At 39.8% G+C, this 17,062-nt stretch overlaps 1 protein-coding gene across 1 annotated transcript in view; it reads left to right on the top strand.

The window, feature by feature from the left end:
* The first annotated feature begins 556 nt into the window (after positions 1 to 556).
* The window catches only part of fndc3bb (fibronectin type III domain containing 3Bb), a 94,980-nt gene continuing 78,474 nt past the window's right edge, over positions 557 to 17,062 (top strand). The window contains exons 1-3 of the mRNA XM_022681185.2: positions 557 to 688; positions 16,262 to 16,395; positions 16,477 to 16,552. Coding sequence (XP_022536906.2) covers positions 16,288 to 16,395; positions 16,477 to 16,552 — 184 coding nt within the window. The 5' untranslated portion in view covers positions 557 to 688; positions 16,262 to 16,287. The remainder of the gene's footprint in view (positions 689 to 16,261; positions 16,396 to 16,476; positions 16,553 to 17,062) is intronic.

Genomic DNA, 17,062 nt, shown 5'->3' with positions numbered 1-17,062 from the left:
GAAAGTAATGAAGTAAAAGTTTTGCCTTGTGCACATATGTTGACTTTATGCAATAATATTATTAAACAGTATTTTTAACAACCCGCTTCACATATAATATACTATATAAACATAATTTTTTCTAATGGCAAAAGAACTTTAATTTTTTCTAATGCCAAAAGAACACGCATGTCAAATCATATTTACGACCTCCAACCTCGTAAGTAGAAACTTCCGAGGAGGATTTTTTTCACTACATATTTTTGTTAAGTTTAGTGCATACTAAACTTAACAAAAATATGTAGTGAAAAAAATACTAATGAGTAAGTTTACAGATACAGCATTTTAGTACTTAAGTACAGTTGTGAAGTAGTTATTTGCCTCTGTACTCTATATACATATTAATTTTTTATTGTGCTGAATCATACTTTAACTAAAATTCACAATTTTTGCAAAATTTTGAGCATATACTCTATGTTTTACGGTACTTAGAGACATTCCGTCCTTGAAGTGCAGCTATTTTATGACTTACGGTAAAGTCCAGCCCCCCCCCCCCCCCCCCCCCCCCCTATGCTCTGCCACATAATTGACATGGCGGAATCCCACATTCCGCTTCACTGTGGACGTAGCAGCTCCGGGATGGCGAGTTTTTAAAATTCAGGCACGGAGGACTTAAAACGTGGATTAGCAGGGTTCCCAGAATACCACGGTGAGTGAAACTTGTGTTTTTGAGCACAGAGGGGAAGCGAGGTATTGTTTTTACCTGAGGTTTAGAGATGTGAAGAACATCTGGCCAACTTAGAGAGTTAACCCAGGTTAGGTAGTATAGAAAAGCTGCAGGAGGATCTCGGCGGCGAGCAGACGCCGGCTGCTGCTGCTGCCTGAGCTGATGGAAAAAGGAAGCTCGGATTGAATTGAATGGAGGAGAAACGAAACTTAAACTACTTGACGACCGAATAAAGTCTTATTTCCTTGTTTTTCATACACAAGACTTTTTTGTCAGCTTGTATTTCATTTCGTGCAGCTTTTCCAGCGCTTACTTTTACTCAGTTTTAGAGTTTTTGTCAGTTAGGACCAATTTTAAACTGCAGCTCAGTTTAAAAATTAACGTTCGAGTTGGGTTTTGGGACCGACTGCAGTGATAAGTAAGCATTTATTAACTAAAAATAGACGTTTTAAATGTTAAACACAATCTTAAGTCGCTGAAAATATGCGTTTGTGGTCCTCTCAGAAGGCCCCATCACTCAAGGTAGTTTTGGTTTTCCGAAATAGCATCCTTACTTCCCGTTGAGAAAATAGTTAGTTGGTTAGTTAGCTAGGTAGGTTAGCTAAGATAACTTTTAACCTGGCTAATATGTATGGTCTTCTCTCAGGAATTATCTTAAAATAGATTAAACCTCCTCTATCTATATATTTTTAAGAGTTTGTCTCTGAATAACCTAGTTAGCTGTTAGTTAAAAACGTTCTTTTTGGTTTGGTTGGTTGAGCAATAGAAGTGTATCTAGTGTAGGAGCTAGCTGTAAAGAAGCCTTTACTTTAGTTCATGGCGTTACAATAATGAAGACTATGTAGAAAAGTGGAATGTTAGTGCTAGCCATGGTTAAGGAGGGGAAGTGACACGTCAAATCTCAGCAGCTGGTCGGCAGATAGCGGTGAAGTCATGCCAGCAAACTCAAGCGAAGCTCAAGAAGAAACTCTGGCCAAGCGCTAAATCTAAAGCCAAGCTCGCCGTGGCTTATGCTGCTGGGTGGTGATGCTGGGAGGCAGACGTGTCGATATCTGTCGATTTAACCAGACTTTTAGTCACTGACGTGGACCACCAGTGTCTGACCCCGGGCGCACACGTTTCCTAAGGGGTTATCGTGGACGAGCGATAGGTAAAAGTGAGGTAAACAGTCCGCGGTGGAGTGTTTTGTAACGCTTTTTAAGTAACATTTCAGCGTTAGCTAACCTAGCGTTAACCAACCAGAGGAAATCTGATCCCAAACACACTACGTCACACGGCATACCAAAGCCAACTGTGCTGAGGTGTAGAAAGAAAGCAGCGCTTTTTTCCGCTGGGTTTGTGTCGTGGCTCTTGCAGAGGAGCTAACATCCATACTGCTGCTAACATCCATACTGCTGTATTCTCCATGTTTTAAGATAACTGTATGTTGTGATCTGATTTGAAGGGGTGGGGTGAGGGGAGTGGGTAGGGGGGGGGGGGTTGATAGACTTGGCTGGCTACCTCAACACTCTGCTAAGTAAGACACTGCTAGTCTATCAATCTCTCTCTGTCTGTCAATCTCTCTTACTCTCTCTCTGTCTCTCATTTTCTCTCACTCTCTTTATCTCTCTTCCTTGTCTCTCTTTTTACTCTCTCTCTTTCTCCCTTTCTATCTGTCAATCTCTCTTACTCTGTCTCTTATTTTCTCTTTCCCTCTCTATCTCTTTTACTCTCTCTTACTGTCTTTCTTACTCTCTTATTTTCTGTCTTTTAGATTCTCTTATTTCTTTTCCTTTCAGTCTCTCTTATTCTTCTCCCTCTCATAAACTCTCTCTGTCTTTCTCTCCCTCTCTCTGTGTCTCTGTCTCTTAGACTCTCTATCTCTTTTCCACTTTATCTGTCTATTATCCTCTCTCCCTCTTCTACTCTTTCTCTCCCACTGTCCTTTACTCTGTCTGTGTCTTACTTTTGTCACTCATCTAGAAATAGTCTTGTACTTGGAGTTAGAGTAGAGATAAATACCTAAGGCATTAGTTACTCCAGTAAAGTAGAAGTCCTCTTTTTAGACTGCCACTTGAATGCCACAAAATGTTAAAGTATTTGCCTTGAAAACTGTTGTATTGTATTAACGGATTTATTATGGTTATAACGGTTGAATTATTGCTCCTGTTTTTAATTTTTGAACAATACTCTTGCTTAATCAGCTCATTTAATGTGAAACGTCATTAATCAGTCAGACACTGATGATTAATAACAATGTCTTAAGCACAAAACACAAAGACAAGCAAGCTTCATTTGTTAAAAACACATGTTGATAAAAAAACAATTAAAATCATCAGATTTTGTTGTAAGATTTTTAGTACATCTTAGTTACAAGATCAATTCCATATATTCGCTAATTTATATTTGCATAGGCACTCTTGAACGTTCATGCTGATGCACTGATTGAACTCTATGCTTGCACAGGTAGCTGTGGGTCAAAACACATTCAAAACAAAGTGCTCTCTGTTCATTAATCTGTGTGCTCACTTTGTGCTTCTTTTGTTTGGTTTGTTAAATTTTTTTGAACACGTAACTCGAAAGAAACACCTTTGCCTTTTTTGCATTTTGCACAAAGTAGAGGAGTTAAAGGGAAATATCAGACTTGTAATATAAAAAATGTAGTGAAGTTAAAATAAAACATCGCACAACTGGGAAATAGTTCAATAAAGTACTCATATAAAAAAAAAACTTAAGTGCAGTAACTAATTATTGTAATTTACTTTGTTACTGTACTCAACTGCTGAGAAGCCATACACTGCCGTCTGCGCGTAGGTCACCCCCCTCCCACTGCACGCTCCTCTACCCCAAGCTCAGCCTCAGCTTCAGCCCCCAGGCTCCTGTCCCGACCACTGAAAGAATGTGAAGCCTGTGGCATTCCTCTGCTGTGCCGTTCTCTGCCTCTGGTGTCCAAATCTTGATAATAACACGCCAGCCTCACTGGGGTTTACCTCGGTGTGCTATTTTTAACTAAAGATTTCACTTGTGGTAGAAGTTTTTTCAAATTCAATGCGTTTAACCCAGCGACCGCATGCAGATAAGGAGAACGCTTTATTGCAGGGATGTTTAGTTCCGGTCCTGGAGGGTTGGAGTTTAGTGATTTCCTTATGCAAACATACATACAAGAGGTGGTAACTAACTGTGGAGTTCGTTTTATTTTTTTCGTAGGGAATTCGCCAAGCAGTGTTAGGCTAATGACCTTCAGCATTGCAGAGCTAGACACCCCTGCCTGATTTTTTTTAATGTTTGTGTTTGGTGGAGCTCATAGCAGCAGGACAAGCCTTGAATCCTGTCTACTATAATATCACCCAATGCTAATCATATAGCTACTGTTGTGATATTGGACCTCTGTCAAGACAGATCACAGCCTAAAAAAGCATACTCAGAAAACAAGGTGGGAATAGTTCCATACACGCTTTAATTCAGCTTATCATTGGGTATTTTTTAGCTCAGTTACAGCTATTGAAGGCTTGCTAATGGCGTGCTTTGTTTACACTTGCTGATGCCTGAAATATAACATGTACTGGATAGTAAACAAATATAGTCAATATATTTTGGTAATAACTATCACAACCCATGGGTCCTGTCATTACCACTCTAAAGATACTCAATGAAGATGACCTGCAATTGTCTGTAATGTAAACTAATTAATCTGACCCTGAAATGCAGACCTGACCTTTAACATTCATGTTGCATCCCCACATATTGGATACATGTCCAATCTAGGACCACATGCGAAAGTTTCAAATCTCAATTAAAAAGATTGGATTTGGTCTGTGCAATTTAGCCAGGTAATGTGAACATAGGCATGTTGAAAAAAAAGGATTATTTAGAATTTGATGAAACAGTATGAGCTAGTGGGCCTGATTGCATTCCAGTACACTCAATTCCAAAGTTTAAAATTCCTGTAGCCACATGCCCTTGCGGAACTCTGGGAGTCATGAAATAGAGGCTATCCTGAGACCTTCACCTCAGCTGCTGGTGGTCAGGCTTTGTGTTGTTCCTGTAGTCTGAATAGCTGTGAGTTTCCCAGTCCTGGGATGTCGTATGTTTTGCACCTGGGTTGCTGCGGTCCCCTCCCTTCTCCACTCCCCCCTGAGGCTAAAGTCTCCCCTCGGAGATTCCTCATTGAAAAGCTCTGATGTTATCTGCACACAGCGACTATAGAAATGCAGAGCCATTTTTTTGCTAATGGCAAGGGAAGGTCAGGTGTTGCCCCCTATCTGTCTCCATCAATTCCTGAGCGAGATTTTAAGCGTCTGTTGAGCTGCCATTGTTGCCTCTGTTGATATTGCGGGGCGGTTCGTGCCAAGTTACTGCAAATGCCAGTTGCCCCGAAGGCACACTTTTGTGGCTTTAGCAGACTTTATCTTATGAAAACCTGATGGTACATTTGGAGAGAATTTGGGGAGGGCTTATGGATTTTGACCTGACTGGAATGGGGGGCTTTATCTAAATTAATGTCATCCTTGCCTTCCACTGAAAAGAGAAGGAGGGATTGTGGGAGCTTGAGCGTTTGAAGGTTTGCACGTTGCTGTATCGCTGCAACGGTGATGTTAATGAGAACGGTCATTAACAAGGTTAAGACCTAATTAACAGGATTCAGTAAACACATCCTAATTATGTGCCTGTAAAACGGCGCCGTTGGAGCATGAACTGCCTATGAGCTCTTCAGGCGGTCAGACAGAGCCCCCTCGGATTGGCTCTAAAAGTTCTGAAAGTGACCTGAGCAGACGGCTCACTTCCCACCTCTTAATGAGCCTTTTCAGAGAATGCCATAAATGAATCTGCTAGTATTGAAGTTACAGTTGCTTAACAGATAAATGTAGCGCTGTACGATAACCTAATACAGTTTCACTTGCGTAATATACCATTAATAACTGGCCTAGTGAGTGGAAAAACCTTTGCATAAACACAAAAACTGGTACAGTGGAGTCAGATTAAGGTCGATGTTCCATTCAACACGGAGCATAATAGCTAAGTAAACAAGTAAACGAGACTGGTGCTCCATCAATCAGACAAGCTGCGGTTGTGAACAAAAAAAAGTAATTTCACTTGGTAAACAACCACTTTTCTGTGCCAGGAAAAGGAGACAGGCTTTATTTTCTACTTGGATGCAGTATTAGAGGATTTTCAAGCAATTTGCACGTCTCCATGGCTAAAGTTGCACAACAGATGTGTTGTGAAAATTTGAACAAAATTAGATTCTTTCATTAATAGAGCATTTATAAATCTAACAGTGGGATCATTTAATGTGTCAGAATAGGTTATCATTTGATATCCTGTGACAAGTAAAAAGCTTGAACAGAGCCTGAAATCTACCACTTGCACCTTCAATCACAATAAATGAAGTCAGAATGACGACATATTCGATAGTTAATGCTGGCAGCCTGTTGCCAGTGCTTCTGTACCTTCTGTATTGTGTTATTTCCAGCTGCTTTGAGACAGACTTGTTTGATTGAATGATGTCTTGCTCTTTTTTTAGTTTAGTTTTTTAACATGTGTTAGCATGTTAACAGCAGCATAGGTACAGGTGTCACATAACATAGAGTTTACCCTATATAATATTATTAATTAGTTTCACGTCTTGGATAATACATAGTGCATGATTAGTGTCATATTGGATCCTTGACTTCTAATTGTAAATATAACTAAGTTGAAATTTACATATGCTTACAAATAAAAATAAGATCATTGTGCTCTAAGAATGAAAAATAAGCTCATGATCTTTGTGAGTGTAATGTTAAAACGCCAGCACAATATCATACATTATTCTATATATATTTTTTAAACATCTGAGAGATATTACTTAAACTGTGATCCTGTGATACTGACACATATTACTTTATGTAAAATCAGTTTTTGGTTTAGCTATATTTTTAATTGATATTAGCAATATTTTTTATTTATCTCTATTATAATGCTTATAAAATTAACATTTGCTAATTAAAAGGAGTCCCTGACGGTTAATCAAAATAAATGTTTAGATCTTAGTTTATTAAACGAACACAGAGTACATCATAATTAAATAATAATAGTTCATTTTATAAATTATGGCTTAAGCATTAAGATATTATAAAGGAAGTATTGTATATTGAATGGTGAGTTTATTAGCCAAAAATTGTCACTACGGTTCTTTTGCCCAAAAAAAAATACCACTGTATCCACCCCTGGGGAAGAACTCTCCTTGGGTACACACATCCACCCATGCAAAGCCAGTTTACTGGGGTGTAAAATGTAGCTGAGGCCTGGATGAGGATAAGGAATTTGACCTGTTGACCTTTTAAGGAGAGTGAGGGGAGGAGCTGGAAGGGGGTTGCACTGTGAGCTCCTTTGCATTGCCTGTAGATGTGTTGCATGGTGAGGTGTTTTTGCCCTCTCTGTGGAGAGCTGCAGTCTGTGTAGTTAATTAGGAGTAAGAATCGTTGTGTGGACTTTGTGGGAATGGACAGAATTCCAGCCTTGTTAGTTTTGTTGGTCTTGTGTTGTTATTTATGGCTGTTTTAGTTTTAGAAAAGAGGCACAATTGTGTAAAAATGATCTGATTAGTGAAAACAAATCTAAGCTTCTAGGATAAAAAAAAATGACAGATTTGAAAATCAGAGTACCTTTCACTTAATATCAGGCCTGATTCATCTGTTCATATATTTCTAGCTCAGTTGGAAAGTTGTTGCTCTTACACTACCAGATTGTCTGTGTGACAGTAATTTCCAAGTCACCTCGCAACCTGAAAATCTTAGTTATTGGAAGAAAAAAAAAGTAAAATAAGTCTTAACATAGATTTGTTTTTCCTGAATCCTTCCTGTTACTGAGTGTGATAGCAGGACAGTATGCCAAAAAGTAAATTGTGATAACCCTAATTATGATACTCAATTGGAAAAAAGAAATTTTGTAGTTTTTGATGTAGTGTAATATCATAACTGCTGTGCATAAAACATACATCCTATTTTTCCCTTTTTTATCTTAATTTGAATTTGGCAGTTTTTTTTTTTATCAAGGATTCATGATCCATAAACAGTTAGTCAGATGTATGGGCCAGTATAAGTTAAATATAAATGTAACAAAAATATGTAAGTTAAGACATATTTCATTGTAAATCATTCTATAATTTTGCACATTCAGGGATTTTGTCCAAAAGCAACAATATATAAAAAAACAGAAGCATGATTCATGTAGTTACTAACATGTTACTCTCTAATTAGCTACAAAAACAGCTTTTGTGTGCTTTTTTTCTGAATGAGTCATTTGTATTCCTTCCAGTGATGAGCTTAATAACTGAGTAATGATTCTCCACTATTAAGGGTTAATGATAAAATCAACATAGGAGTATTTGTTTTGAGCTTTCTCAGTCAGAACTGTAAAGTGATGTCATCAGTGGGGTCCCCCACTCTCCCAAACTCCACCTGCTGGGTCCCCTCACTCCTCTCTGTAAACTCCTTGCCGTGCCTATGTGTGTGTGTGTGTGTGTGTGATTGATTTTTTGTGGGGTAATCCCGATCCACTCCTGTGTGTTTTGATAGGAGAGAATAATTCAGTCACAGGAACAGCTTGACCTGGTTTAGATGCTCTCGGCTCCTCGTCTTCAAGACAGTATCATGTTTCGGTTTTGGGGGTGTTGGTTACGCAATGCTAAAGCTCCATTCTGGGAATCCTTTTTTCCTCCTCCTCTTCTTCTTCAGTATTGTCCTGTGTTTAGGCTCTCTCACACACACTCACACTGTGCCACTGCTGCTGGGCAAAAGTGTGAGTTTACAGTGCATGACAAAGTGGCTCAGGTTTTGAGTACGGATGGGTGTGGGTAATAGAATACATGCAGATATACAAACTCCTCTTAGTATCTGTTTACTTTAATGGGCATGCGAATGAGGTCTGGGTCATGAGAAAGAATTGTGTCCTAGCTTCTAATAATGTTGGGGATGAGGTCAGGTGGTGATTATCCACCATTCTGACCTCACTAAAAAAAATCCCTAAATAAATCCTAAATTATCTTTCTGAAGTTCAGCTTGTAGAATGTTACATCACATACACCTAAAATACACATATTTAAATCATGTAAAGAAATGCTAAGTATTGTTGTATATCATGATAAAAATGCTTTAATAACTATGGTGTGATTTTAAACACATTTTCACTACATTTAATATTAAACAGTATTTACTGTTTGCTGGTCATTACAGGTGCCTTACATGAATTGGCTAAATAATTTTCAAGTCTACAAGTACAGACATTTGTTGTGGGTGTCCATGCCTGTTTTTCTGCTTCTTTTATATTCTTCATATTGATGTTGGAATCATATTGTATCAGTCTAAAAGAAGAAATATTTTGTGAGTTTGTAAATGGCTGTATAGTCCAGCTCTACTTGTTGTGTTGATTAACATTTAAGGCTACGTTCACACAGCAGGTGAACTGATTTGCATTTGTGAAAAAGCAGAGCTTCACATGAGGTTTCAGTTTCATCTTCTCAAGCATCACAGAAGCCATTAGGGATTTCATGTGGCTGACAGGTGGCCTGGTCACTGAGAATGCATTTGAGTGTGCTTTAAATAAAAATTATTTTACTTACTTCTTTGCATTATGTCCTCTTTACACATGGGCTATTTTATTTTTTTCCTTTAACACTACTGACACATATGTCGGTGGCTGTGTCCGGGCATTTTTTTTTCAAATGTCTTTAAAGCTGATGTCCATAAGTTTTTTGATTTAGGGCCCTCTCTGGTGAGAATGGGTGATTGCACTGAACATGCAGAAGAATCATTTTAAACTGGGTGGGTGTGATGTGGTCTCCTTTCAGAGATGAATCAGATTCCTGGTTATGTTTAGTCAGAGAGAGAGTACACTCAGTCAGAAACTTCACTTTAACTACACTCTTTGTTTACTATGCGTGAATGAGCTTGTTTGCCACTGAAAACCCTCACTCACTGCTGTTGTCCTTTTTCCATTTGAGTTAGATTGATTATAAAGCTTGAATGAATTCTACTAAGAGTGTTAAGACTCTTAAGTGTTTCGGCATTGCCAAGTATCAGATGTATCAGATTTCACAGATTGAGTGTGTTTTTGCCGTTCACTCTGCCATACTGATAACACCTCTGTATCACTTATCATGCAAAAGAGCAGATTTGGGTCACTTTTACCTGCTGGGTGAATGTAGCCTTAATAATTTTCCTTGAAATTCTATCTGTTGCTGCTATTCCTTGGACTAGCCAAAATGGATAAAAAAATATCTTCCCTGCTTTTGAGCTCAGCTGGGAGGGATATTGCAGGAGCACTGTGTCAGGGAGGGCCTAGCTGGGAGGGCCTGTACTGAGCCCTAGCTCAGCTGGGTCATTATTTAAACCCTTACATTATAACGTGGCTTTAGGATGAGCCCAGATGTTCCTCCTGGACCAAAGAGGCCGATAGCAATGTGTGTTTGTGTGTAGAGTGATGTGATGAATGTATGGCAATGTAAACTCTGCCTGCCCTCCCTAATACACATTCACATAGACAGTTTGTCAGTGATGATACCCTTTGTATACTGGCTTTTCTGTACACACGTCTCAAAAAGCTAAACTTCCTGTGAGGCAGTGTTAGTAAGGCATGTGTGGGCTGCATTTACAGCCCTTATGTGCACTTTCCTTGTATGGCTTGTGGGGTGTTAGGCTATACTGGGATTCTAGGAAGTCTTCCTTCCTAGGGCTCTTAGGCCATGCATAAAAGTGTCGTCAAGCAGCTTGTAGAGACTGTCAGTATTATGTTGATTATAAATGCATTTACTAATGATTTTCACATATAAAAACTCCAAAATGCTTCATAGACAGGAATCATTTAACCATGATTAGTATCAATAAAATGATGATTTGAGATGCCATGAGATGCGTTTAAATATAAACATAATTTGTGCCAAAGTCTGTTTGCATGAACAGTTGTAGCCAGACACTGCCCGGCATGATTATTACCACCTGCTGCACTGCCCATTGTGGTTGGTAATGCCTTCTTCGATGTATTTCCAGTGTACATCTGATAAAATTGTTAAATTCAACTTTGGGTATTGCATCCGCTATCAGGCCCCTGTGTATCACTTCACTTCACCATCATCAGCATGCTAGCTGACCAGCCTCACTTAAAGTTAACACCTCACAACTTATACAGACATAGTTTTTTTCAAAGTGAAAAACACTGCGTAATCAGTTCAGATACACATGCTATGCCATGACTTTTGGCATTTCAGTATAGAGTAATGGCTTTTTTGCTGAGTTGCAGTACTTTGTCTAACTCTAGTCCTGGCCAAGTGTTAACATTTGCTCAACGTTTCAACAACATTCCAGTGACGTGTCCTCAGCTTACCGTCTGTCCCGGGCCAGTCCGAGGTCTTATCAGGCCCCAGACTCGCGGCAGGAGAGGTGACGGCTGGAATGAGGAGGAGGAGGGGATATTTTCAGGGATATTTTTAAAGACGTGATTTCATCTCGCTGTAAATGTTGATTGGAGTCGCAGACATGACTCATGAGGAGAGCTGGAGGCTGTTGGAAATGGTGAATGTTCGGAGGTGAGATGGAGTTACGCCGGAAAAAAAACAATCGAGAAATAGGACATGCCACACACACACTCTTTCCTCCTTATTCTGTCTGTCTCGTATGAAGGGCTGAGTGTGGTGATTTACTTGAGACACCGGAGGAGGTGTGCGTGTCTGTGTATGTGTATATGTCTGTGTGTATCTGCTTGTTTAGCTCCAGTTGTTAGGAGAAAAGTTTTTCTATGTAGCCAAGGGGTGACTAAAAGGTGGAGGGAGAGAGAAGATAGAGGGAATGGGGGAGGGAAAAGAGAGAGAGAGGAGAGGAGGAGAGGAAAAAGGGATGATTTTTTTGGTTTCCCCCAGTTTCCTCTGTGTTATTACATATCATTAGCTGGATTATAGGGCCTGCGCCAGACCGACTCCCCATCTGGGCTGTAAAAGTGCCAGACGTGAAAGCAGATTTGAAAGAAATCTGTCTTTCTAGAGGAGCAGGGCTGGGTGGCAGGCAACTAGACGCTCTTGCAACTACTCTGTTGCAGCAGCAGCAGTTTTTCATCCCTCATAAATTCATTAAATTGCATAATGTTATCCTCAACATGATGTCAGAGTTTCAACAGATGTTTGGTGTAAGGTGCCACTGTGTGCAATGGAAGATTCTCGATTTTATTCTTGCGTGCATGTCATGAACACATTAGGGAATGTTTTTCTACTTGTGTTGATACGTTATGTAAAACCCTGGAATTTCTGAGAACATTTTTACACTAGCCTTATTTTCTAGACCTGAGAGTTCTTGCTCTGCAAGTTTAAAACATTGTGTGTAAAAGCTGTTTTCAAGCATGGGAACTTTCAAACTCCTGAAATTGGTGGTCTGGGGTTCACTTCGAGTTGGATTCTGGTGCAGCCCACTCCAGGTGTGGAAGCTATCCACTCCCTGTACCACATGTGGGGTTGTGTGATTGGTTCATTTTGTGATGTCCCTGCTTTGTAATGTGCATTACTTCGCTTTTCATTAGTATATCCTTATAAACCACTGTCTTAAGACTGGACTAAGAGTTGAGAAAAAAAAATCAGCTTTGTGGATTAAGTTGCGAGTATTGACAGCATGATGATACCACTCCTCTGGCACTGACCTGCATTGGTACAATTCTTCTCTCACTAGAATGGCTGCTGGTGCAATTTCATGCATCCTAAAAAGATGTTCCTCCCTCTGTTAGTGTTTTCATCCAAGCATAATAGTATAAGGAATCAAACACACTAAGTTTTTTTTTCAAATCTACACACAAAAATGCATGTAATTTTAATCCACAGTACAGGAAGAGATGTGTGTGTGAAAACAAACCAGCAATAATAAGCCCCTCCCCCAAAAACAAACCCAGAACCTGTTCTGGAAGTGGACTCATTTATTTAGGACAAGGGTAAAAAAGCCCTGACAGAGATCACACAACACGTTTTGCCGATTCTATGCATGTTGTGTACGTGTCTACAAAAAGCCACGTTCAAGCCACCACTATCTGTAGTAACTGGATGGGAAAAGGCCTGTGTGGATCGCGGGTGATTTACGTTCCCTGTAATCTGCACTGAGTCCGTATCACTAGGCCTGCTGTAGATTCCATTGCGTAGGAAACGTTTGTTTCGGCTGCGTTTGTTTTGGTCCTGCGCAACACAGGATGCGAAGCAGATGGACTGTTTTGCGGGGGAGGTGGACAAAGTTGGGGGGCGTAATTGGGGGAATACCCTTAAAATGGGAGTCCATGGTTGTGTAGCAAAGTACGCCACTATAATGCAGTAATAACAACATGACCTTTGAAGGTAGGAGGTCCCCCCTCCATCCAGTGTTGAATGGGCCCTTGAATCATTTCCCTTGGGTGGGTATGGGGGGCAGGTGGGGTGTTGGAGTAAACTCCGAACTCTACCCCCCAGACTAACAAAGGTGGAGGCACCACTCTGCCTAAGGAATGGCGAGAATGAAGAAAACATAAAAGACAGACAGAGAGAGAGAGGGAGAGGGAGGGAGGGTGGGAGGGGGAGAGAGAGAGAGAGTTAGAGAGTGAGTGAGTGTTGGTTTCTGAACCCTGGGGGCTTGGTGCGTTAAATTGCTGTGTTAATGATTTTAGATGCTGGTAATTACAGGCTGCACTATCATGCCTGTAGTCAAGGAATCGGGCATGCCTGGAATGGGTGAGAAAAAACTCTCATGTCTAGATGAAACACTTGAAAATTTGAGGCTCTTTAAGTGGGTCTGTTGTGACTACATTGTACACGGTGCACGATGGCCTTGCAGCAGAGACACGTTGCTATAGAGGTGTTTATTGCCCTACAAATGTTCCTGAAAGTTAAATATCACCCTCCACTACTCACAACAAGGCCCTTATGTGTCAAGTGTTTAGGCCGAAGACCTAGACTTATTGCTTTATAGTGGACAAAGATGATGAGCCAACAAATTCACCTGTGGCACCTTTTGTGACTTTTCTCTGACCTCGTACCTTGTACTCAGTGTCGGGCGATTTTAGGTTCATGTTTTTTTTTTAAGTACTTATTGTTTTTTCTTGGTGTGTTGACTGTGATAGGGATCCACTGGCACAGGTGGAGAAAAAATATTTTCTCTGCTGGGAAAAAGAAGAGAAATCAATCTGATGCCTGAACTTGAACCCTTTTTTTTAGTGAACTCATCAGTATGCATGCTTGGCCCCAGTGCAAAGCAGATGAGCCTCACGTGTGCCTCTCTGCAAGCTCAAAAAAGCATGGGGCAGAATCTGCAACACTGGCAGAATTAAAGATTTCAGCATGGCTAAAGTTTTTGTTAATACAGTAGATTGTCTGAAATAATTTGAAATCCTGAATCCACATGTTGTCATGACTAGAAATATGTATGATTTTTTGCTAAGTGGATTCTACTTTACTAACATAGCTTTGTTCATACTACCAGGCTGAAGTAGACTTAAATCTGATTTTTAGCTTAATGTAAAATATGAGTGTAGGTCACAGTATTTTTTATTAAAAAGCTGATTCGCTGTGGGGCAATCAGGCACATAAACAAAAATATTTTACAGTACAGTAGTTTAAATCATACTTTTTTGACATATTAACTAACAACTTTCTTTTAAGTGTTCTCTGTAAGATAAGCTGAAGTTTTTTTTGAAATTTCAGTTCTGTCTTAGAAAGTCATTTAACAAATGAGCAGAGAGAACAGTTGGGTATGTAGCACTGGATAAAATCAGGACATCCCTAGTTAAGTCCAATATGAGTCCAAAAATTATTACTGTTTTTTTACTTATCTATTATCGCTGATAAAATCAGATTAAACCCACATGAATAGTTATTTGGTCTCAGTAATGCACAAATAGCATGATTGTTCGGCTTGGCTTCCCCTCTAGCATGTTGAACATCCTGTAACATGTCTGCAGAGCCAACTGTATAAACTAATTAATGTATAATCTCTTCTAAAAGATAGGGTTATGCAGCCAAAGATGCTATTTATGAATCAGTTAGAGAGTTCATTTGGGTTAAGCTGAACTTTAGTGCCCAATTTGAATATACATTAGCAAGCATTACTGGGAAAGTTTCACTATATATATATTTTTTTAATTAATTATCTCATTCTGTATAATTAGCTTGGAGTATATGTGCCTTCCTCTGGTCCTTTCTCCTCTGTCTGCTCATCAAAACTCCATCAAGGCAAACAGTTCTGGCACAGGCCAATTTCTAGCAGCTTGTGGCACTGGAGGCTTCCCCATCTCTCTTCTTATCCTGACTGCCTGATCTACCAGCTGTGGCAACGAATGAGTCATCTCATAACTTCATTTATATACCGATTACTTCATTCCTATACAGATTACATCATCACATAAATGCTGGTGACATCAATCATTAAGACTGCAGCCGGCTCTCAGATCCTGATGGTAACGTCCTACAAAGACGTGTGTGGGTGGGTGTACATGCACAGTTGGGCAGAGCTCTGTTGTATCCTCTGATCTTTTTAATGAGCCATTCGTGGCTGATTTGTATGGTTGCTAAGTGGCATTATAACAGCAGTCCAGTTCAATGTGCTGTAAATTAGAGGTGTGCCAAAAAATCGATTCACATAAGAATCTTGATTCTCATTTACTACGATTCAGAATCGATTTAAAATGTCCCAAAATCGATTCTGAGGGGCGGGTTTTAGACTGATTTTGGGCTGGGTATTTTTGTTGGACCTGGCAACCCTGGTGATAGCGCTTGTCCCTTTGGAGATCTTCCAGACACACACAGAGCGTAGGTGTTTGAGAATCACCGGTAAGATGGCAGAACAAGCACTATATTACCTTAGATTAACGTGTAGTTTCAATGTTTTATGGCAGAATGCTTCATAACAAGCATAAAAAAGATCGCTAGTAGTTAGTTTCAGTAACTGTTAGCTAGCTAACTAGCTAACTTTCCAGTTCCACCTTAAATAACGCTACAGGTGGCAGCGGGCTGCAGCATTTAAGGCGGAACGGAAAAATAACAATAAGCTAATCAGAGCTAATTTCAGCTCCTCATCACAGAGGAATTAAGGAATGGACAATATGAATTAATTTCTCCACCTCCTGCCCCCTTTCTGAAGAAATACAACCACCTTAAATTAACTAGTTAATCAGCAGCTGCTCCTGAACTTTAGCGCTCCACTGCTATCATCACATCAGCCCAGCAGCGTCACCTACACACCACCGCTAGTAGCCTGGTAATAAAGCAGTGTTATTTATTTATGTATTTATTGTTCATTAACGTCATTGTGATATCCCAGTGATTCCTCTGTCACTGAGGACCCACATTCCTGCACATTTTATTGTTTTTGTAACACATTACTTGCTCCAGGACCAGTGTATATTATGGAGGGTTTTTTTTCAATACGATTCATAAGCCAGAAGCAGAAATATTTATAATTCAAATCGTTTTGAATCAAAAATCGATTTTGAATCGAATCGTGGCCCCCAAAATCGGAATCGAATCGAATCGTGAGATAGTAATCGATTCCCACCCCTACTGTAAATGTGTTTAAACGAATTGTGTGTTTTTCCTATCCACAGTGGCTGTGCAGGGAAAGGCTCCATGAATGTACGTCACCATGATGATGACGGACCAGATGCTGGAGCTTCCGCCACTGCTGAACGGCGAGGTTCCCGTGATGCACCACATGATTAATGGAGACGCCTCGCAACAGGTGAACTTATGCCCCAGACTGCTCTTTTCCTGAATGTTCCCTAGAGGAGGTAGAGGTAACTAATCATGCTTCTGTTTACAGGTGATCGTGGTCCAGGTGAATCCTGGAGAAACGTTCACCATTCGGAGGGAGGATGGAACTCTACAGTGCATTCAAGGTCTGTTTTCAGTAAAAACGTTTCTATCTCATTTCTAGATTTTCCAAGGCCGTTTTATCATGTTGGAGAAGCTCACTATTACATGCATTTAGAGTATTTTTTGGAATTGTCTGTATTAAAGTAATGGAATATTTTTAGAATGTTATGAGTCAGATGGTTGTTGTATTGTGGTTTTGTTCACATGTTTGGTCAGATCGTTATTCCTGTGGCTTAAGTGACACTGAATAATACTTGTTATGCATATGATTTCACCAGTCATATGATTTAGCCGCCCAGCACTCTTCCAAGGTATAGCATGTCAGAGCTAAAACTGTATTAAGGGTGAGTCAGCAACTGTAAGAATATATATATATATAGGACATGAAATAATACGAGCCACAAGAAAAGGTTAGCTGTTAGCTGACAGGAAGTGTGTAAGTTTAGGGTTAAGTGCTTTTTCTAGCCGTTTCCCTAGTTTAGAGCTGCGTATCAGAAATATACCGTATAGAATTCTGTTTGGAAGACAGATAA

This window comes from Astyanax mexicanus, chromosome 1, assembly GCF_023375975.1.
Source record: "Astyanax mexicanus isolate ESR-SI-001 chromosome 1, AstMex3_surface, whole genome shotgun sequence".
NCBI lineage: Eukaryota > Metazoa > Chordata > Actinopteri > Characiformes > Acestrorhamphidae > Astyanax > Astyanax mexicanus.
The sequence above is the reverse complement of the archived record's forward strand: the minus strand, read 5'-3'. Positions and strand labels throughout refer to the sequence as shown.